Source organism: Marmota flaviventris, chromosome 8, assembly GCF_047511675.1.
Source record: "Marmota flaviventris isolate mMarFla1 chromosome 8, mMarFla1.hap1, whole genome shotgun sequence".
NCBI lineage: Eukaryota > Metazoa > Chordata > Mammalia > Rodentia > Sciuridae > Marmota > Marmota flaviventris.
This window is the reverse complement of record NC_092505.1, coordinates 49581541-49605398: the sequence shown is the minus strand read 5'-3', so window position 1 is coordinate 49605398 and position 23858 is coordinate 49581541. Positions and strand designations below refer to the sequence as shown.

Below are 23858 nucleotides of genomic sequence, written 5' to 3'. Positions count from 1 at the left end.
CCAGAATGATACTGGAACATTTTATGGTTTTAAAATAACTTTTTACACATGGAAGATGTAGAAAAATTTATAAATGTAAATAAACACCTTTAAAAGCACCAAAGTTATATTTGGCTTGTGTTAAAGATAATTCTGCATTTTTGTATACTTCTATATATCTGTTCTTTAAAGAAATAAGCAAAACAAAGCAACAAAGCTTTCCTTGAAATGTGTTTAACTCCTTCCTTTCTCATTTATTGCTGGAGTACTGTTATGAATGATGTATGATCTGAGCAGTACCTCTCTTTTTAGTTTGCTTTCTCAAAAATATTTTCCCTATAGTAGAGAAGAGGTGGTAGTTTTGCTAAGACTGAACTGGGTGCAGCCAGGGAAGTAACTTTACATTTCTACTCCTTCCAGTTCCCACCCTGTCACATGCAGGCTGCTTGTACACAGCTCACAGATAAGGAATGGAAATTTTACAATAAATGATAATGGCTTAACCATAGCATTTTTTTCCCTTCAAATTCTTCAGTAAAAGCAAACAATTACTGATTATAATGCTACTAAGGGAAATCCTTAAATATGTATTTTATTAGAAACATGCTTAGAATGCCAGACTTCACAAAATCAGACAAGTGTCAGTATATCAAGATCAGTAATAAATTCTAAGGCTGTGTAAGTTAAACAGAAAAAGGTTTATCTAAATGCTTTTAAACAAAAGAGAAAAAGATTAAAAACAATTATTAAAATTACTATAGACAAGCCAAATAAGAAATTTTACAAGTTGAATATTTAACATATACATAATTATCCAATAATTATGAACAAGGGATAAAACAAATAACACAGTTCAGTTTTTAACATGCAGATGATGAGTGATCTGCAGATTATAAAATATCTTAGCTCTTTACATTCACCTTTGTTCTGCCTATAATGAATGCTGGAGGATATTTTTGGTTCAGCCAGACAGCAATCAAGTTTTTTAAAGGAACATTATATACATGAAATTCAGAAGCTATTTCTCAGATTCATGCCTTAAAGTTATTACATTGTAAGGAACAATCAGGATATAGTCAAGCAGAGTAGTAAACTACTAATAAAAATTTAGAATACAAATTTTGTACTTGGTACCAAAGCAGCAGCAGACTCTTTACTCACTTAATACAGTTTACTTCTCCTGATGAAGAGCTTCAATGAAAGCATCAAGTTTTTCTTGAATTTCTCTAACTTTCTCTATGGAGATAAAAAGAGATAATGAATGAGTTAGCTAAATAAAAACAAATTTATTTTTTAAAGGCATTGCAAACCACAGGAGATAATCACTTACTAAAAGGTCTAATATACTTATTTAACTATCTGAAGAATAAGGAAAAAGTTAGAGCCCCACTACCATACCATCTGAGGTCCACATAATGTTTTTTGAAAGAGGGAGGACAAGATGTGTGTGCTTTGGAATCTATTAAAAGTTAGGGATTCTTACAGAGAATACATGTATAGAATAGATGTACCATTCTGTATATAATTTTAGTAAGTTCTCAGATTCTTTGAAGCCCAAGCAAGGACTCAGCAAATCTAAAACAAAAAAATTTAGCAAGACCATTTTAAGAACTGAAAAAAAAGGGGGGAGGGGGACCAAAAAAGAACCAAAAAATATATTTTTAAAAAATGAAAATACAGATGGATTTCTAACTGTTATCAGACTAGGAAATGACTTTTTAAGTATAAAGTAATGAGAAATAACAAAGGAAAGATCAACCATTCTGATCACATAGAAATGTATGCTTTCACTTCTAAATATCACAAGATTAAAAGGCAAAGAAAACAGTGGGAAATATTCACAACATACAGAGAAAGGTGATAACACTTTAAAAATACACACAAAAAAGTACTTTTCCAGTTGTAAATGAAAAAAGTTTTAAAACACCAGAGCCAGTAAAGGCAGATTTACAGTATTTACTTGATATAAGTTTTTCAGGTTTATAGACTTCCAAATGAAATCTTGGAAATGTACATTTTTCTCTACAAATGTGAACAATCTGCAGTATATAATGATCTCTTACTGAAAGTGGAAAAGTCATGATTCATATTACTGACAACTTAATCCTGCATCTCCTATATTATGGTTTACACTAAGCATGATTACAAATAGTTTTGTAATATAACTTAACATATTATGGAAATTATCAGATAAAGTGAGCTGACTGGTTCAAAGCTAATGATCTACAGGTAAAACTGGCAAGCATTCTACTTGTATCCACAGAAAAATCATAGATGATACAGTTCATATTCAGCATTTATATTTGAAAGAAAATAATCTGCAATTAAAGATACAAGTGACTTTTTTAACAGCAAGGGGCATTAGTGATGAGTACCCAATAAAAGAAAGAACTGTTCTTTTTGTAGATTCTTAGCATCGCATGCAATCAACAAAGCCTTCTATGGCTGTGTATTACGACCGTAATATCACAATCATTTTCTGACAATTTAGTATTTCTAACTTTTGATTAAATTAAGATTAATATAAAACCTATGGGGAAGAAGGGTCTCCTGTTTTAATCAAAGTATTTGTTGAGCATAACTATGATAATAGTTATCACAATGGTGACGTTACTTCCTTATAGACAAGATTAAACTAGAGGACTGTAGAGAAAAATAATCCCAACCTATGTCTTAGTTTAGTCCATATATTTTGATAGGCTGGCTTTCATTTCTTAATAGCAGTCAAACTAGTAAACATAAGTACCTTCCCAAAATAAGGCTACATTGTTAGTTTTTAAAATTATTCCGTCTAGTTGCTTAGAAACAGTCAAGTCTGTTTTTTGCAATGAGTAGAAACGTTTCACAAAAGTACAATTTATCAGTTAAAGGATTTTTTAAAAGGGTGTACAGGAGGAGGATAAAGTTTTCTAAACTGTCTCACAGAATTCTGGAAATGGACAAAGTCTTTAAAAACTTGAATAGCACAACACACAGAAACCTCAGAGGCATTTAGAGGCTCAGTAGTGCCTCTGAATGCTTCCATGATAAATACTTCTACTTGGGCATATCGTACCTTATAAAGAGATTTGATACATGATTTGAGAGCAACCAGGCAGCTAGCCACACTTTTACCCTATTAATGACTTCTACCCTCAGCTGGACAAAATATCTGTAGGCATGAGGTACAGTGGTATCACTTAAAAGAACTATTTAACATGAAAACCATAGAATTAAAAAAAAAATAAAAAACAACCTGTCAAATTTCCCTTAAGAAGTTACGCTTTTATTAAAAAATTTTATAATTAGACTATCAGGACATAGTACCACCATGCCTTGAAACCTCAAGAATGACACAAAGGGAACTTAAGTGGGGAGCAATTGGGATGGGTGTCATGAACAGAGGGGAAGCTTACAAGAAAAAAATATCAGTTGTCACAGATGTATTCTTTTAATGCTAACTAAAAAAAAAAAATTCATTTATTTGTCATTTTTTCACCTGTCCAATGCACTTATGGTACACGAAGATATCCTTTCTTTGGGAAGCATTCCTTGGTTACTCTTTCACTCAAAATCTATGAAGTATCTACTATGTCTCTGGTAATTTCAAATGTGACATTTCAGTTGCAAGTGGTGGCACACACTTATAATTGTAGTGACCTGGGAGGCTGAGGCAGGAGGATCAAAAGTTTGAGATCAGCCTCAACAAAATTTAGTGAGACCCACAGAAACTTAGGGAGAATCTGTTTCAAAATTTAAAATAATTAAAAAAAAAAAAAAAAAGACTGAGCTTGTAGCTTAATAGTAAAGTGTCCTTAGTTCAATCCTTAGGGCAAAAAGAAAAAAGAAAAAGAAATTTCATTTGGTCCTCATTCAATCCTGTAGGTGTAACTACTAAAGATGTGGATGTTAAAGCTTGAAGAGTTAGCTCTGTCTGTGTTCCTATAATTCAAATGTAGTATGATTCAGTATCATAAACTGAACATCAACAGTAATAAAGCAAATACTATTATTTTAAGTCTATTTGTTACAAATACTACCTTTAATGTGAAATAAGATATATTTCAGTTAAAATCAGGAATATGAATATAAATCAGATTAAGTGTTTATAAAGCAAACTCCCTTTCCTATTAAAATTTTATAATTAAAGAATTCTGATAGAATTTGTGATTTATTTGATAAATGAAACCAACTCAGGAAGGGATTATCAAACTACTATTTCTGTTACACAATTCTAAATGAAGTGAATATGGAGTCTACTTTCCATTTTACCCAATGTTTACTTAAAAGATGAGCTATTTCAAACATCAATTCATTGTGCTTCTTGATTGAGTCATGAATATTCCCATAATCCCCGACTCATAAACCGCCAGTCTCAGTGAATGAAGTTCCTTCTTTTTTCTTCTCTTTAGATGACTTGACACCCATTCACGTTTTGGGTCTCTTTATCTCCACATGAAATGATACTGCTACTCTCATTTTCTTTTTGAGTCTTCTGATACTTGCTCTAAAAGTCTCAAATATAGACTAATCTGTAATTAGGTTTTGAATACACTGTGAATGCCAAAGGCCAAACCCAGGAGAAGGTTCACTTCAGTGGTTAATACCAGTTTAGAACAGGAACAAAGAGCTACACACAAAACACTACCACATGCACTGAAATAAACCTTTTACAACTTTTGATGTTTTTAAAGAAAGCATGAAGAAACAAGCTGCAAGCTTAGTACTGCAGGGTACTTTAAGCAAACCACACATCCAAAGATCCAAATGTCCTCAACAGAACTGTTTTATAACATGCTGCATAAGCACTTTGTACCATGCTTTAAGATACCTCGTAGGTGAGATTCTGTTATAAAGAGCTGTTCACTTCTAGACTGAAAATTAAAGGAACACTTCTTACTAGTATATGTTGTTCCTTAAAAGATTTGCCTTTTATTAGACAATTATACTATGCAAGTACCTTTTAGAAGAAAGAATATAAAGTGTGGGGAAACATAGGGGGAAAAAAGAGTAAAAACAGATTCAAGATAATGAACATGATAGTTAAAATCTTCGATTAGACAAAGGCAAAAAAAGTGTACTTTACAGCTGATAAAAGGAACCAGAGATACAGTCAAATGGGTATGCCTCAACCTAGCATTTATCTTCTGAGTCTTGAACACTGTTTTTTTCCCCTTAGAAACAGGCATGATTATTTTTAAAGACTCATTAATGAAGACAAACAGAATTCTACCTCCTGTTACATGAGGAGGAGGCACCAATTCATATCTCCTGAAAACCTAGTTAAGACTGGCATAGACTTCCAAAGCTGGGGTCCTAGACTTCTGGGATCTGTGAAGGCTGGGTTATTTCCATTATTTTAAAAATTCAAATGGAAATTTTTGTTTGGGCTAGAATTATATCCACTTTCTTCATGACTGTTTATTTAGGTTGATTGGGAACTATAATTGATAGCTCCATGTTTCTAATTTAAAAGCGTGTAAGTGTATTATTGTAGACAAAATCTTCTAAGACTCGACTTCACAAACAGTAATGAAAGGTTTGATGACCTCTCCCCCCTTTAAATCCCTGTTCTAATCCTCTGATTATCAATGGGGGAATATTTTATATCATTTTTAGAAAGGAGAGAACATAATGTGATATATATCACCTCATAGCTTATACTACAATGTGGCATTTTGCCATTACCCTTACAACTGTGGAGAAGTCATAGTCCTAGTTCTAATTGATCACATGCCTATAATTATATCTTTTAAAATTTTTCTTTCTGTTTATTCCTCGGTGTCTATTTATTTGATGTTAACATTCTGGAAAAAAATGTAATCATAAACTGCAATATATTTTCACAAAGCTATATGATTCATCTTGGAAAGATCAATTTTATAAAAGTTTTTCTCATGAATCAATGTGGGGAACAGCAGGGACTGCTTTTATGAATTCCCTACTTAAAATCATTGAGCCTAGTTCAATACTTGCTCTGTAATAGATGTCCATGAATATTCATTCAGTGTTCAGAGTTGAGTGAACCAACTTAACCATAACTTAATTCAAACAGTAAAGATGATTATTAAAATATCTGCTATTTTATGACCCCTAAACCATATGATTTTGAAAGAAAGTTTGTCTTAAGAAAGTCCGTGAGGTAAATTACAACTTATGTTTGAGCCAGGCTCATTTTTGACTAATATGATCAAAACCTCTTCAAATACTTTCTACATATTTTGAAACCTATTCTCCAGAAGACTTCAGTATGAGTACACACAGATTAGCCTTGTATCCATGTTTTCACACTTGTTAGACCCTTCACCTTTTCAAAGTGGATGGTGAACCTAATTTCAGCTCACTGATTATTGATCTGCTTTAATTACCAACAGAGTATTATCATTCCAGGTGCTTGTCAATATCAACAAATATAAAATATTTTTATATTTTAGAAATAATATTTATGGAATATTGTCTATGTGGTATGTATAATTCATCTAGTTCTTTAGATATGTTTTATCTTTAGGTAAATTTAACCAAAGAGCTGTGAATTTGGACTGCATCATTTTCATTTTTCACAGATTCCTTATGAACTTACACTGAGGAACATTACTATGAAGAGTCCATGAAATGCATGATTATATGTAGGCATTTGATTCACATTCCTCAATTCTGTCTCTACTTTAAGAGGACGGATGAGCAATTTCTCTCAGGTATGTGTACTTGGCATACCTACCCATCTCATAAGTACCTGTCTGACAGTCACCATGAATCAGGTAACCAACTTAGTTTTCCAATGTACACCAACCATTCTGCCCCTAGCAAAACATGTGGAACCCTTGAACATGTTATTTTGAGGGGTTAACAATCTTAATCCAAACTTCACTTCATTTGCTTTAGATTTTCCCTTTCTTCCCATTCAATGTTTTCACTTAAGTATTTTTATTTTTTGCATAGAATATGTTTATAAACTGCCTCAAGTCCTTTTAGGGATACGCCAGGAAACTGATAAACAAACTAACAAGCTTATTTGTAGAAAATGCCATTAGCCAACTGATTTACACAATATGCCATAATATTGTAAAAGTGGTCTTTTTATATTAGTAATGCTTTCTAAATCAGTAATTTAAGAACATTTTGCAGGGTGGGGACAGGGACTACATATTTGTCATATTTAACCTTCTAGGAAAAATTTCTACATGGGCAAAGGAATTTATTTTTATTTATGCTCAACAGTTGGAAAGCTCAACATTATAAATACCTATAGCATTTGTTTTCAGCAATAGAAGTAAAAGATAATAAATTTTTATGGAATTCATGATCATCTTTTTAAATATAAAAGCTATACAGATTCTACCATAAGATTATTGTAATCTTATCTACCATAAGATTACTGTGAATTATTTTGTATGAAGTACATGAAATATTTCATATTATAACTATCAATTCAAATTATGAGCAATAAAATCTTTAAAAGTTTTTGTATAACTAATTAGAACAAGTAAAAAAAAGTTATTTTACATATGCATTTAACACAGTTTTATTTTCTCCAATAAAGGAGAACATACTTGCAAAGCAGGTAAATAAATTCCATTTGCCTGCTTCTGCAGGAAAATCTAAATATCAATATATTTTTTAAAAATTTAGGCAATTAATTAGGAAGACTGAAAAGAAATCAGTGAAATATTCTGTCTCAATAAGCTTAAAAAAATTGATCATGTTTTTCTTTTCTATTTTCCTCCATTCTCAAAAGTATATTATTGCTCTGAGTTTTGTTAGGAGAAAAGCTGAAACATTTTAAGAAAAGAAAAACCACCCAGGCAGCCCTTAAAGAGATAGGACACCATTTATCACCTGCAAAGAGAGATTTATAAGAAGAGGGCCCCTTCTGTTCCTTTAAGACTGCAAAACAGATGGGAAGTGAATGGACAGTCAATGGGAGGAGAAAACACATGGGAGGTGCTGCTGTATGTATGTTCCCAGCATAAGAAAGAGGTCAAGATTGTAACTGCATGACTGGGTCCTGGAAAGGGTCTTTCTTCAAGCTGTTACAAAGACAAACGCTGTTCCTCATCCTGCTGTCAAACTGTTATAAATATTGGTTTGTCAAAAGACCTTCAGTGCTGAAACTTTAAAAAAGGAGGCGTAACAGACAAATGAATCATGAGAATGATTCTTAAACAGATCATAAATGTAATTTTAAAAGTAAAAGGAAATAAGATCAGAGAATGTACTGATTCATGAAACCAACTAAAAATTCATGAAAAAAAATACAGAATTAAAAATCTCGGTATTTAATAGTTACAAATTGAGATAAAATGCAAAAATGAAATAAAAGTCATATTTCCTAAAATAAGATGTTGCATTAGGACAAAGTGTACTAAACAAGAAGAACAGAATTCATGCTTTATTAGGCTGACTTTACAACTTATGTTATTCATCACAACAATCCTGGAAGGAGGTATAGTTACTGGTATAGGCTGAATATCCCTTATCTGAAATACTTGGGACCAGAAATGTTTTAGATGATGCTGCTGCTGCTGCTGCTGCTGCTGCTGATGATGATGATTTTGGAATATCTGTTTAGACTCTATGGGATGAACATTCCTAATATGAAAATTTAAAATTCAAAAGCCCAGAAAAGTGTCACATTAGCACTTAAAACTGGATTCTGGAGCATTTTGGATTTCAGATAAGAAATGCTCATCTTGCATTGGTTCCATAAGTTGAAATACAGCTCAAAAAATGAAAATAACTTCAGAATTACTTTCACATATCTGTTAAATTAGAAAATCTTTTAAATTTTACACCACAATTTCTTTTTCTCGGTAGAAAAGGAAAATCAAAAGTTAATATTGCAAATGACAAATATTATAAACTCGAATTACTTTTTTTAAACAAATGAAACCATTATGCATATCTTGAGGAAATACACTTTTTCTAGATTCTTAATGACTATTTTCACTAGGAGAGTAGGCTCTAAAACTAACAAAATCCAAAAACAATTCCAAAAAGATTTTATCTCTAACATATATTGTTAGACCCAGCTTTATCATAACTACTTATATAACTGGCTAAAAATCATTAGGCTCAATGAACATCAATTTACCCGCAAAAAAAAAAAAGGAAAAAATGTCTTATAAGCTCCATATGACTTTAAAAGAAATGTAAGTTTTGTAAACTGTAAAGCACTATACAAATGTGAGGGACAGATGAAAGCTGATTCCAAAGTATCAAATGATGCAGTTACAATGGGAATATTTTCTAATCCCAAGTGCTAATGCTTTCTCTTATTTTCAGTAATCTTGGAAAAAATCTATTTCAGCAGAAGTGAGAATAAAAGATCACAAAGTTAAGAAGCAAGTGCACTGTTATAAGTAGGGCATCAGGCAAACAGAGTTTTCCTGAGTAAAACAAAATTAAGATCAGAAAGTAGCTGGACTGTATGTAAAAACCAATCATTAGTTTTATGATGAGTTTGATTTGAGCATTGAGAATGGTTTGGGAGACATAATGAAAACATAAATACACATAGGAAGGCTAAGGGTCCTAAATGTAGGTAGGGGATTAACTTTCAAAGGACAGTGATTCTCAGTACATGTTACACTATATTCAATATGGTTTCTGAAATATTTGGAACTATATAAAGTAAATGGAACCATAGGTTTTATTAATGTTGCTTGTTTCTCTGAATGAACATTTTGAACTAAATTTATGTGAGGAAAAGTAAGTGAAATTTAGCTTATTCTGACAGATGAGAAACTAGAAATAAGGGCACCGAAAATGAAGATATAGGGGTATAACAGGAAGTCAACCAGAGAGCACTCTTAATGAAAACTGTGTTCCAGAAATTATTATTTTTTTTTATTTTAATTTTTTTTTTTTTTTTTAGAGAGAGTGAGAGAGAATTGTTTTACTATTTTATTTTTTAGTTATTGGCAGACACAACATCTTTGTTTGTATGTGGTGCTGAGGATCGAACCCGGGCCGCACGCATACCAGGCGAGCGTGCTACCACTTGAGCCACATCCCCAGCCCATGTTCCAGAAATTATAAATTGGTAGGACTACATTATAAATTTTGTTAAATTACAATGTTAAAATGGTAATCTCTGATTGGCAACACTTAAATAAATTTTACCATCTATATTTTTGTAATTCACTATAATACATGTGTACTAGTTTTGTGATAATAACAATTTTAAAAACCCACTAAAATTATGATAGTGTACTTGGTAAAGATCTGTCTAAAGACATATACCTCAGGGTATAAAGTGGTACAATAAAAGGAGATTCTAAAGATTAAAAAAAAAGAAATCAAATTCTTGGCGCAGAAAGGAAATCTAAGTTAAAAACAGCAAACTTCTTTCTATGACACAAAATACTAAAAGTAGGGAATAGATGAAAGAAATGTTCTAAGGAAAAATTAGAACAGAATGTTCTGTACACAGGTGGAAACAACGAAAGAGAAAATCTAGTATTTAAAATATGCTAAACAAGCTGGAAAACTTCACTAGTACAAGAAAGATTTCAATTCATTTTCAGAGGACAGACCCAAGATTGGAAGTTGCAGTAAACGAGAATTCACTGTGAATTACAACCACTGAGGATGATACCATGATGTGCAATTATCATGTGGATCTCATGCAATGTCTCTTGGTACTTACATAACCATGAAGAGGTTATCTGGGAAAATATCTTGTTACTTTGAAGACTGCGCATATCATGTACTATCTTCCCTTCCCATGGACAAGATAATTAAGATTATAAAATTTCTAAGGTAACTTTTAAATTGTGCTAATGGGGGGTAGGGATAAGAGTTTAGAAATGTATAAAATTTAGAAATTTATAAAATCATAAAAAAATTAACATTCCTTTCGCCTTAGCCCACCCCTCCAACCACCCTGAGAACTGTACTTCACAGAGGCTACTAGTTCGGTGGGTATCAATTCACCAATTTTTAAGCTCTCTGTCAAAAATGTGTTCATATCTTGCTTAATTTTGTTTTTTATAATTGTTGCATAGGTCAGTGGATTGTTTTCTGATTATATTTAGGTTTCTGTTCTATTTTTTTCCATTTTGGAAATGGGGAGAATACTCAAAAACATAAAAGTTAAAAAACCAAACCAAACAAAATTTAATACAAATAAAAATATTCACTCTAATTTCTCTCACTGAAAACCACAGTAAGCATTACTAGAAGGGGAGAAACAGCCTAATCTCTAGGTTTAAATATGTGCACTGGCTTTTTGAAAAAATCAAAGAATATTTTCACAATGGCACATAAATAAAACTTAACTTTAATATAAAACTGCAGATTCAATCCCTAGATTACTGAAGCAAACTTTCTTGCTTTTATTAGTACTTTTAACAAAAGCTGAGTTTAGAGTAAAAAGAATATACTTGCTAACAAAGTGTTGAGTACCAGTAGCCTATATAATAATATGGAGCAGTAAATATCCTTTTAATCTTGTACCAATTTATCGATATCCCACAGTCATGATTTTCAAAGAGACTCAGGCCATGAAAAATGTGCTCCATTCTAAAAGCCCATTTTGATTCTGGATTTCCTCATCAATAATTTGGAAAGCTAACTACCATAGCCTTGTCATATGGAATTCTGTGTATAAATAACTACTTCTCTAACACATAGGAGTTTCCCCAAGGATTATTATGTTTTGTGAAAACTCTTCTTCTTCTTTGTTTCTATTTATTTATTTATTTTTTGTGGCTAGAACACAAAAAAAGCAGAACCTGCCTCATTTTGCAGACTAAATCCTTTACTATCTTCCTTAGCAGCTTTCATCTGTCAATTTCACTTTACTATTAAAAAAAAAAATTACAAAGGTAGAATTTAAAACTGCAATCACTTTTACCCCCAAAAAAGATGTCTTAAAGAGTCCATGTACATAATGCATGAATTTAAAAAGAAGGGGAAAAAATAAATATTCACTCAATACTGAAAAAAAAGTTTAAGCACTGATAGCTTAAACCACTGATGACCTATAAATAAGAGGCTTCTATGTAGCTGAAAGCGAGACTACAAAATATGAAGAAGCAAGTGGGTGAGTATAAAAGTGAATATAGCAAATGTAAACTGCTGTATGAGAGAAACGAGATGACAGTTTTCTGATGAGAGAGAGTAGAAGAAGGTTTCTTAGGATGAAAAGGGCCTCCCTCCTCCTCCTTTTAAGTCAAGAGAAGGGGATTAATGAAGACTCTGTACTAAAAGATCATGATCAAACATTCACAGAACTTGTATAATATATAACATAAGGTATGGTGAACTGAAGACTGAACCAGATCACATGGTCAGAGTGGGTCAATCATAACAGACATGAAAATATTTTCTTTAAATGGTTATTTTGGTTGACTTACAGTTGCTAATAATGGGAAGCCTTCATTCTGTTCAACTGAACAATCCACTGGCAGTACCTGAATAAGGTTTTTAATAACCGAAGGAAGGCAAATATGTAGACAGGAGGGAAAATAATGGTTTAGTTTCAAGTGATAATTATCGAAAAGGAGGTACATAAGAAAAAAAAGAAAGGAAAAATACTGTTTAAAGAAATGCTAGAAGCTAGGAGAGATGAAACAGTGTTGAGGCCAAACAAACACAGTAATAGTATGAGAAACAAATGAGGATATACGAATTATGGTCCTTATAGTGCATCATTCCCGCCAGAGGACCTTATTCTATTCTTTATGATGCACCCCCACTTTTTTTCCTTTTAAAAAAGATTTCCTCTGGCCAGGGATGGTGGATGCATGCCTATAATCCCAGCAGAAGCTGGGGAGGCTGAGGCAAGAGGATAGCGAGTTCAAGGCCAGCCTCAGCAAAAGCAAGATGCTAAGCAACTCAGTGAGACTCTGTCTTTACATAAAGTACAAAATAGGGCTGGGGATGTGGCTCAGAGGTCAAGTGTCCCTGAGTTCAATCCTGGGTACATACACACACACACACACACACACACACACACACAAACTCTCTCTCTCTCTCTCTCTCACACACACACACACACAAAGATTCCCTATGGATCTAGATATCTAGAACTCTACAGCTCAATGTTACCGTCTCCACCTTTAAATCCCTTTAAAATCATTTTCTTGGGTTAAGTCTTTAGAATGAAAATGAACATATTATTGTAGTTGGAGTTCAAATTAACTTACCAAATTTTCAACAGTCACATTATCGGACTTAAAATTTTTATCCCAATTAAAAAAAAAACAAAAAACAATAAATTGTCTTGTTGTGAAGAGGAAGAACTCTCCAAGAGTACGGGTCCAGGAGTAGGTGATGATGGATGTTGGTGGGATGACAAAAATTACCTTTGGAGTCTTGTCAAAATATTCATGTCAGAGCCAAACCTCTAGGAAAATAGTTTTTTACATGTGTACATGTAACTTACTTTTCTGTGAAATATAAAGTTCCAAATTCTAATAATATTTTTGGGGTGATTTTCAGTCTAACAATATTTCAGGGTCACTGTTTTTATCTACCACACTCAAAGATATGATATGTATGGGAGAAGTTTAGGAATGTAAAGTGACCAATGGAAATTAAGTTCAAGAGTTATCTTAACATTTTTACTTTCTAAATACATTAGAATAAAACCATACTGGCTAACTAAGGGTTCCATTTAGCTATCTGATTTTTATTCAAGTTTTACCATGACATAAAGATATTCTATAGCTATTCCATAAATCAGAATAATATTTGAGTTCAAAAAGGTCTTTTTAGGTTTAAGTAGCTATAGTACATTCCTCTTCTCATCTTAGCTTTTAAAATAATAGTTTTAGATTATTTTGCTGCCTTCTTTCCATCACTTCAGAAATGAACTAGTACATTTAATAATGCAATTATTAAATATTAATATGAATAAAAACATTTTCATTATAAAAATGATTTGTTACTGAATATCTGGTAGCTAAGAATAAAAAAGAATCTTCCATCTATAGACTGTATTTTTAAGTTTTAGGATCACAAATGAATCTTATGCAGATGAAGATACAAAGGTTCTATCTTGGCTCCTTTCTAATTATCCAGAGAAAGCATAGGATGAAGGATAAGAGCAGACTGGGAACGTGAAGAAACACAAAGAGAAGCCCCAACAGCATTGTATACACCCAAGAGAAACAAACTTTAAGTTTCCAGAAACAATTGCTTGCTGTCTGGGAGATGCTCAGGCATCAAACAATAAAGAACAGTCAACAGAGGCAAGAGGCCGAGCACGCTGCTGTGATTCCTTCTCTCTAATCCCTCTGAGCTCCAGTAAAAAGGCCAGCTGTTGCCACCTCGCGTAGGGAGTCAGCAGAGCAAATTAACTGCCAGTATGGGGGAAGTTGAGGATATTGGAAAATTCTAATTTACCAGCCTCTTTAGTTATACTGTTTTTAACACTAAGGATATCAAACTATACCATTACAATAAGCCTGTACAATGGAAACCCGAGTAAAGAAATTTATCACTGTTGACACATTTCATTACTAAATATGAAGTAATACACTGAAACTTGTTAGAAAACATTTCAATGCTCCCAATCTAGCTCAACAAAAAGCCTACATTTAGAATAATGGCCACTTTGTTCAATTAAAGATTCCATATCTGTCACAGCTGGACTTTAGGACTCTAAATATGAACACAACCACACTAAAAAACTGTCTGAATTTTGGGCAACTTAAAGGCTACTTAATTATGCTGCAATCTGACAGAGTATATTTGGAGATATATTTATAAGTCATATAAAGAAAATTAATTCATTTAATCTGTTTATGGCTTCACATATACTTTGGAGTTCTTTGACCTAGATGTTCTATCAAAGTTCTCATATAGTTTGAAAGCTTTTTAAATTATAGGAAGTACACAGGATAACTGTGAAGATGAAAGTCATCATCACTAAAATGTATGTCTTTCTGACCCACCTTGTGGAGGATACTGTTAATCATGGAAGCAACCCAAAAAGAATAATTCTGTATAATTATATTTTTTCAAAGGTTTGAGTTTTCCCCTATAAGTTAGTTCAGTGCAGTATTAAAATATCAGGTTGAAAGTTGAGCAATCTAAATGATAGTTAATGGCTCTTTAATTTTTGGGTATTAACGATTACACAGAGAATACCAAGTAAAAGTTGGGCTTTAGTGAATGAAAGACAGAAACCGAAGTCTCAAGCAATTTTATAATAATGGTCCAAACACTCACAATAACCTAATTAATAGTTGATACAATAATCACAGAATAAAGAATAAAAGAACTCCATGTTGTACTGAGGATGCTTAGCAACAAACAGTATGAGCCATTGTTACCGTGCCCAGATCTCAGTTTCAAAGGAGGGATGGGGGAAGAACAAATTACAACAAAAGTTTATTAAATCTTGGGGCTGGAGTTGTGGCTAAGTGGTATAGTGCTTGCCTGGCATGTGTGAGGCACTGGGTACAATTATGGCCACCACATAAAAATAAATACAAAAAAAATAAGAGTTCATCCACAACCAAATATATACATAAAATAATATACATATATATATGTTTATGAAATCTTATTCATTTGTTTTATATGACAATCAAAAAAATTTTAATTTATAAATCAAAATCTATTATAACAGAAAGGACAACTCTGAATTGAGCCATAATATCAATCTTCATCTTTCTAAAGAAAGTATTTTAAAAGTGGTCTATTTCAACAAATAGTTTGGTCATGTTACTAAAAATTACACTAGGAGTTAAAATGGATTCCATCTAAGTTGACATTATATTTAAAAGGTTGTAAAAAATCCTTTGAAATTAATCTTACTAGAAAGTCAAAAGAATCTCAGAGGTCATAATGAATATATTTCAATACTGGACAGTTCTAAGTGTAAATAGGTACTGAAAAAAAAGGAATAAAGGTACAAAGATGAGCTGCATTCTTATTAAATTGTCCATGAAGTAACTCAGTCTTTTGATATATTCAGGTCATGTTTTCAAATGTCATTTTCAACCAAGATCCTTACATTAGTTATAAACCACAAATCTTTTTTTTTAAAAAACCCTTTGTGTGAAGATAATGTCAGAATTACAAAAGTTGCAAGAACACTACAAAAACATTTTTTCCTGAAACATTACTGTCTTTATGTCCCATTACTCCAAAATATTCTATTATGTACTACCTACAAATTAGGATATTTTTCTAAATAATTCCAATTTAGTAATCAAAACTTGAAAACTAATAGTGGCATATTAGTACCCAGAAATGCTCAGATCTCATTTAAGTTTCACTGATGGTCCCATTTATGTCCTTTAGACAAAATTCAAAAGTTCAGGATCAGACACTCCACTAAGTTTTCATGTCTTTAGTCATTCTCAGTTTTTCCTTCTCTCTCATGGTCCCAGTAGCTGAAGATTATGTAGACTGTACTTTAATTTGGGTTCTTCTGATATATTGTTATGACTGGATTTAACTTATGCATCCTTACTAAGAATATCTTGGAAGTGAAGCTAGGGTCTTCTCATTGCACTCTGTAAGGTGGCACATGGTTTTGATGTGAACATTACTGATATTAACTTTGACCACTTGATTAAGGTAGTGATTGTCAGGTTTATCCACTATAAAGTTACTCTTTTCCTTAATGTATTTTCTGTGGAGATATTCTGTATGATCATAGAAACATCCTGCTACTCACCACTGATTTTATTCACTTATTGACATAACTATCAATTTATGGATTCCTATTTCATTTGATGAGTTAAGATTTGTTATTATTATTTATTTTGTCATCTAAATTGTCCCAGGTTTGGCCAGTTAGAGTCTCAACAGGGCCTCTATGTCCTGTTGACATGTGCCCATCATCCTTCAAGCACTTCCTTACTTTTAAACCCTAACATGCTGCAGACTTATCCTGTCCTCTCCCTGCCTATCTCCAGAGATTCTCATTTCTAAATATGAATCCTCTTCTCTGTGCTTCTTGAGACATTTTTTTCCTTCCTCATTTCTTTGCTCTTCTTAACTAGCTTCATTTCAATAGTGAATATATCTTTTCCAGAATGAGGAGAAACAATGTACTATTTCTGATGGACTCATTTTAGAGTAAAAATCAATGAATCACTGAAGTAATGAAATAATTTAAGACCCAGGTAAGCTTAAGACTGGTAAAAATATGATGCATCAAAATTTTAATCATCCTCACATTATACTACTCTTCACTATTTTGAAATTATAATGAAAATTCTTGATAGCTGCTCTTTCTCTAAACTTTATAAGCTAACATACTACCCTCTTAAATGAATATGCTGTATTAGAAACTTTGGTCTGTATGATACAGTATTGGCTATTAAGCTCAAAATTTCAGACTGAAAGCATCCATGATGATATTCCCAAGAGTTACACCAAAGATAAACAATAAGGTGAAGACACTTTCAAGACTCTTTTTCAACTACTGAACAAAATCATGGCTCATCTCTTTTAGTGTGAATGATGAAGCTGAGTCACTGGTGAAACCAACCCTTGCTTACGAATATTATTTGGTACATTAACATCACTATAATTTTATATGGACAAAAGGAGCACTAAGAAGCCATAGGACTACTTGCCCTTAAAAACCATCAAGAGAACTTGGCTTGATAGTACACAGAATTTGAGTTAGTAATATTCTTTCTTTAAATAATCAAACTGGGAGTGGAGTAGAGGGTATAGGATTATGTAGGCTCTATTATAAAATATTAGAAAAAAACATCATTTTTCAATCACTTAAAATATATATGCTGATAAAATTCATTGAAGTATTTTACGGTCTGATAATTATCCTGAGGGATTAAAAAAATTGTACACAATTGTGACAGTGACATATCTAGTACTAATTTAGCATGAAATTATGAACCAGGGACTTCTAAATACTTGCAGAACAAATTCTCTCAACAATCATTATGATAGCAGTCATCTTATAAGTAAAGGAGACATGACTTTGGGAGATTCTGCCTAAGATACAGCTTATAAACGCAGTTCAGATCTGAGTGCAGGTTTTCTGTGTTAGCACATACTTACCTCTAATGCCAAAGTGGCATGAGAAACCTTTATATCAGAGATGTAAATGTGTGGATGTGCATCTATACATGTACACAAACACAACAGTATTTCTAACTCTCTACACTCTACACTGAGAATACATGGGAATTGTGATATTTCAATAATAATGAGACTATCCAGTTCTCAGATCTTGATTTCTAAATAAAAATCTCTAAAAACTGAAAGCTGGGTTAGGGAATGAGCCTGGAACATTTTGCTATCTGGAAGGATGATGCTGGGACAACAAGTAAAACTTGAACGGAGTCTGAGAATTACATACAGCAATGTCTCAGTATTAGCATCCTGATTTGGGTAGTTGCTAGAAAATCCTTGTTTCTAGGAAATACACAGGAAGTACTTGGAAATGATGGGACTTTAAGTCAGTTTCTTACTCTGACAGTTCCAAGAGAAAAAAAACAAAGTTCCTTGTGGATAGATATTTTAGCTTTCCTATAAATTCTAGATTAAATGGAAAAACAAAACAATGTAAAAGGTGAAGGGGGAATAGGAGGTAAGGTAGGGAGCAGGAGGATCTACTTACTGAGGTCTTCTGCCAGTTGAACTCGTTTGCCAGTCAGCAATTTAACTTTCTTCTCATTGTCTTCAGCAAAATCTTCCAATACCTCTTTAACGTTTTTCTCTAATCGCCTAACTGTTCAAAGTAAATAAAAAACTTGAGGAGCACTGTTTTTATGATGCAAAGAATGATAAAATTAACCATACACGAAGAGTAAGTCATTTTTTAATCATTTATCAATTTTTGCATAAAGAAGGTAGATGCTTGGTATGCTTTATCTCCCAACCTTTTTGAATTACAATTTATTTTTACTATTTTCGGGGCAAATTATAATTTTCAGCTTTTCTAATCAATCTCTTTTTAAGGAAGTATTTTGGAATTGTTTTATTAAAAATGTCAAGTTAGCCGGGCATGACGGTACATTCCTGAAATCCCAGTGGCTCAGGAGGCTGAGGTAGAAAGACTACAAGTTCAAGGCCAGCCTTAGCAACTTAGTGAGACTGCAAGCAACTTAGTGAGACCCTGTCTCAAAAAAAGTTCAAATTAAAAAGCAGTTTCTATGTGGCTTACCTTCAGTATTTGTAAGTTGTTGTCGTAGAGTATTTGCAGTGATAGCAAGCATGCGCTGTATTCGCCAAAACAAGACCACATCATTGCATTCCAGCTGAAATATTAAGTAACTAAGATTAACAAATAAAAAGTAAAAATGAAAACCATGACTGTAAATATAACTATCAAAATCAGTATTTATCCAAAGTTTTAACAAAATATACTTCTTTACTGTAGTTTATATAAACTACAGAATTTTTTCTATACAGATTGATAAGATCTTGCACGATTTGGATTCTATCTCAACCATACCTACATAGCTTTGTTTTAATTTCTATGAGTAAGCAAATAAACTTGGTAAGTAGAAAATTTCATTGTGTTACAAAAAGTAGAAATTCATAATGTATACTCTCAATTTATATTTAGGTTTAGTTAACAACCATGTTTGTCTTAAATATGTCCTTAAGTTAACCTCTTTTCTTTGAGTGTGCAAGTTATTTTTTTTTAAAGCTTATTCTATTACGAAACGTTCTTTTCAACAATTAAAGTTATGCAAGAAACTTGACACTTTTATATATAGGTTCATTTAAACACAGATTTATTTTAAGCTGCTGAAAACAACAGAAAAGTGTTTTGGAGGTCTCACAAATACAGCTTTTTCAAAAGGATATTTAAAAGTACTTTTACTTATTAAAAAAATGGTCAAAACACATCAGTCTGCTGCCATCTAGGGGTTACTTAGAAAAATGTTCTAAACTATAAAACAGTTTATTATGACTTTAGTTCTTTCAAAGAATCATTTAAAACAAGATTCTAGTGATATGAAGAAATAATTAAGATATATGATAGACTTAAAATAAAAATTGCTTTGCTGTATGATTTCTATTATGCAAATGGATTATACTACACACACACACTCCCCAGAAAAAGTTAAAACTCAGAAGCACATAGAAATGCTAACTAAAATAACTTTCAAGTCTAAGGAGTATAAGTGATTATTTATTTTACATATTCTTTTACATTCTTTAGAGGCACTGGGAATGATACATATGGTAGATGTAGTCACTACCAAAGTAGCACATATATTTGAAAAAATGAGTTAGAATACCTTTTATAAACTATATATATTTTCTAGATGAACAAAGGACTTAAAATTCATATTAAAATTAAAGCTTAATTTTCAATATCTTTAAACAACTATTGCTAAAAAATATTTCCCTTTGTTTTGGAAAACCTTACCTCAGAATCTACAAAATGCCTTTGGTAATAATAAAAGCCTCTTCGACAAAGGTTACAATGATTTAGAGCTGTTTTTAAGAAATGTCTTCTATAAACTTGATGCCAAGTATCCTTAATCTAAAATATGAAAACAAAAATTAGAGTGTTATTTTATACTCTTCACATTGATCAATCACACCAAGAAGTTATACATAAAATTTATTACAAAAATGTTAATTAAAAGCAACAGCAAGGTTGTTATTTTATCAACCTTCTTTATTCACTTACATTGTTTTTCAAGCCAAAATTACATTTACTAGTTCATGTATTTCAAAACATGCAATGCTTTAAACAAGCTTGTTGTTTTATTCAACCAATTTGTAGAACAGATAGCGTGGGAATTATCCTTGCCTAATCAGGACAAAGGAAACCAAGGCAAAAAAGAGGTTGAAAGGCAGAGTTAGGACCAGGAATCTGATCTTGGAACAACAATATTTCTTTCTTGTTGGTGCTGGAGATTGAACCCAGGGACACTTAACTACTGAGCCATACCCCCAGCTCTTTTTTATGTTTTATTTAGAGACAGGGTCTTGTCAACTTGCTGAGGTTGGCTTTGAACTCACAATCTTCCTGTCTAAGCCTCCCGAGCTGCTGGGATTACAGGTGTGTGCCACTGTGCCCAGCTAATATTTCCTTTTTGATAATTAAACTTCACTGCTATCATACCAGTAGGATCCCTACCACTTTATTACTACATAATAGTATTAGAGCTCAATGCTTCTTCATACCTATTGTCTTTCTTTGAATATAACATGAATAATGCTAAGTAGACAAAACAAGTATCAACAACATGATTTGACAGATGGGCAAAGTGGGGCTCAGAGAGCTATCAATTATTAAATGTAATGTAATGAAACTGTACTAGAATTTACAACTCCTGATATCCAATATTCTTGTGATGGCATTTGGCTTCTTATTTTAGATTTCTGTAAGACATACGAAACAAAGTATCACTTAAAAAAATAGATTTCTCTTGCTTACAGAAAGGAAGATATATATATATATATATATATATATATATATATATATATATATATATATATATACACACACACACAATCTATATCTTTAGATTTGGGCAAAAGCTTAAAAAAAATCATACAACATTTTCTACTCCACTATTAAGAGAAAATCCTTCCAACTGTATTAACCAAATCAACATAAATTTAAAAGTATCAAACTGAATATAAGAAGAGTATCACTTGAGCAAAATATTTGGGACCAGACATATTTCAGATTTCAGAATTTTTTGAAGTATCTGTATACATACAACAAGGATTCTTGGGGACAGGACCCAAGTCTAACCATGAAATTCATTTATGTTTATATACACCCACACAGCCTATAGGTAACTTCATACAATATTTTTAGTGCCCCTGAATTTTGACTATAACCAGTTACATGAGGTTTGATTAGAATTTTCTTTTTGTGGCATCAAGTTGGAGCTAAAAAAGTTTCAGATTTTACAGGATATCAGATTTCTGAATTAGGGATGCTCAATCTGTTACAACTTTTTATTAATAAGAGTAAAGACCAATGTAGACAAATTAAATCTATATTCAACTAAAAAATCTCATATTCAATTTATAAATAATGTTAGTTTTATAACAGCTTTAACTACTTTCATGTTGACCAGTTTTTTCTTTTCTTGTGAAATTTAAAGCAAGTATATGTATTTCTCAAGTGCAGAAGAAATATAATCTTTAAAAAAAATCTTCTGGGTGATTCTGAAATTTTTATATGACTGTTCTCCCCACTAGATTAACTTTTCTAACTGGGTTTCACTTAAGCTAATATTAAAAGGAGCTTCTGAATCCTTTATTTTCTAGCAGGAAATGGAGACCTGTAAAGTTTTATTTTGTTTTTTAAAAATTTGTTGCAAATAATCATTATGAAGGTAAGCAAAAAGTAGTCTGAAGTTTAGATTGTCCTCTTATTTATCATAAATAAAGAAAATGAGATAAAACACAAAGGTCTTATCCAATTCAATAAAAACATTCATATTTTTTCTAAATCTATCATATGTATACTTGACTGCAAAACATACACAATATATGTGCAGAAATGAGCCATATTTAAACAGAAATTCTATTTTGCAATCTAAAACAGTGTGACGTGATGCAGAGATACGGGTCAGTTTCATCCTTTTTTGCAAGAACTGCTGAACTTGCCCAAGAAAATCCAATTTTCTAAATTTCAATTTCCTATTTATAGATTATCCTTTAAAAAGCAATACTGAGCATAACATTTCTTCACAAAATAACTTCATATAATAAAAATGACCAAGTTTTCATGTCAGCAAACGTGGAAATAAAGTAACATTAAGCAGTTAGATATCTATGTAACACATTACAAGCAATAACATTGTACTGCATAAAACAATGATTAAGAAAGCAGATTTGTATTTTTCAGCAATATTTATTACCAAGCTTGGATCTACTTCTACTCCTCGGGATTCCAGGTTCTTTCGGACGGTGGTTATCTCATCACTTGCCAGATAAGCTGGGTGTTCCTCATTACATTTCAACATCTTCTCCAATTCATTCTTTGTTTCATTGTGAACAGACTTTAAAATGTTGAAAAGAGGATTATGCTTAGATGCTTTTACTTTGGCACTTGTAAAAACAGAGTCCAATTTTAATAGGTACATCGCTATTGCATAATAGGTGACACAAGCTTAATCACAGCAAGAAAAAAACACAGTATCTAACACAAATATGGGTAAGTGATCTATGAATGCAGGGCAATTTGCCTTAAAAAGGGGAAAAAATAGGAATCAGACCTATTTATTAAATTTTACTCTTGCTGCAATGTTTTACTATTGAAGTCACAGCACCAGGTATCTTATTATATACTTCCTTTTCTCCACCTACTTTAGGCTTAGGGAAAAGAACTCTGAAAACGAGAAAAGATGATGTTCTATAAATGCCCAAGAGAACTCAGATCTGTTGACCTTTTTTTCCCCTGATTAAATACAAAATGCTAGTTTGACATTTTAAAAAAGTCTTTTCATTAAAAATCACACTTCAGACTGTTCCTGTGAGGTACTTATCATTCTTAAATGATTCACTTTCAGCCTCTTCTCTATAATTGTTCATAAAGCTCAGCAAAGAAGGAAAACAGATATAATACACATAAACACACATTATAAGTTTGAAAACAAGACTTTTATACTGTGTCAAATTAATTTTTCATTTTTCAATCCTTCATTTAAAATTGTATGATAAAAAAAAATCTATTACTCTAAACAAGTTACAACAAGACTTTGCTCCAAACTGTACCACAACTATGGAATATAAGTTTTTAAACAAGAATAACACTTTTAAATGCAACTAATTAGCTTGTAAATGGAAGTACCAATTACTACTCTCTGAAGATATGGCACATTAGGAGAAATATTAGGAAAGAGGCATTCACTGTTTGGTTAAACATTTCTATTCAGTCTGAGGTAGGAAGGAAATCTCTGTTAAAGGAGTTCCCTCTAACTCGCCCTGACCTGCATTTTCACTTCTACCTTCCTAGACATCAAGCACTTCAC

The 23858-nt window shown here is 32.1% G+C and overlaps 1 protein-coding gene across 4 annotated transcripts in view; it reads right to left on the bottom strand.

Moving 5' to 3' along the window:
• Opa1 (OPA1 mitochondrial dynamin like GTPase) overlaps positions 1-23858 on the bottom strand; it is an 83827-nt gene that overhangs the window by 4280 nt on the left and 55689 nt on the right. For all 4 annotated transcript variants that reach the window (XM_027935975.3, XM_071615196.1, XM_027935972.3 and 1 more), the window contains 5 exons: positions 22746-22886; positions 20282-20398; positions 19064-19157; positions 18518-18628; positions 1141-1215 (listed from right to left, as the gene is read on the bottom strand). In XM_027935975.3, the coding sequence (XP_027791776.3) occupies positions 1151-1215; positions 18518-18628; positions 19064-19157; positions 20282-20398; positions 22746-22886 (528 nt within the window). In that variant the 3' untranslated portion in view covers positions 1141-1150. The remainder of the gene's footprint in view (positions 1-1140; positions 1216-18517; positions 18629-19063; positions 19158-20281; positions 20399-22745; positions 22887-23858) is intronic.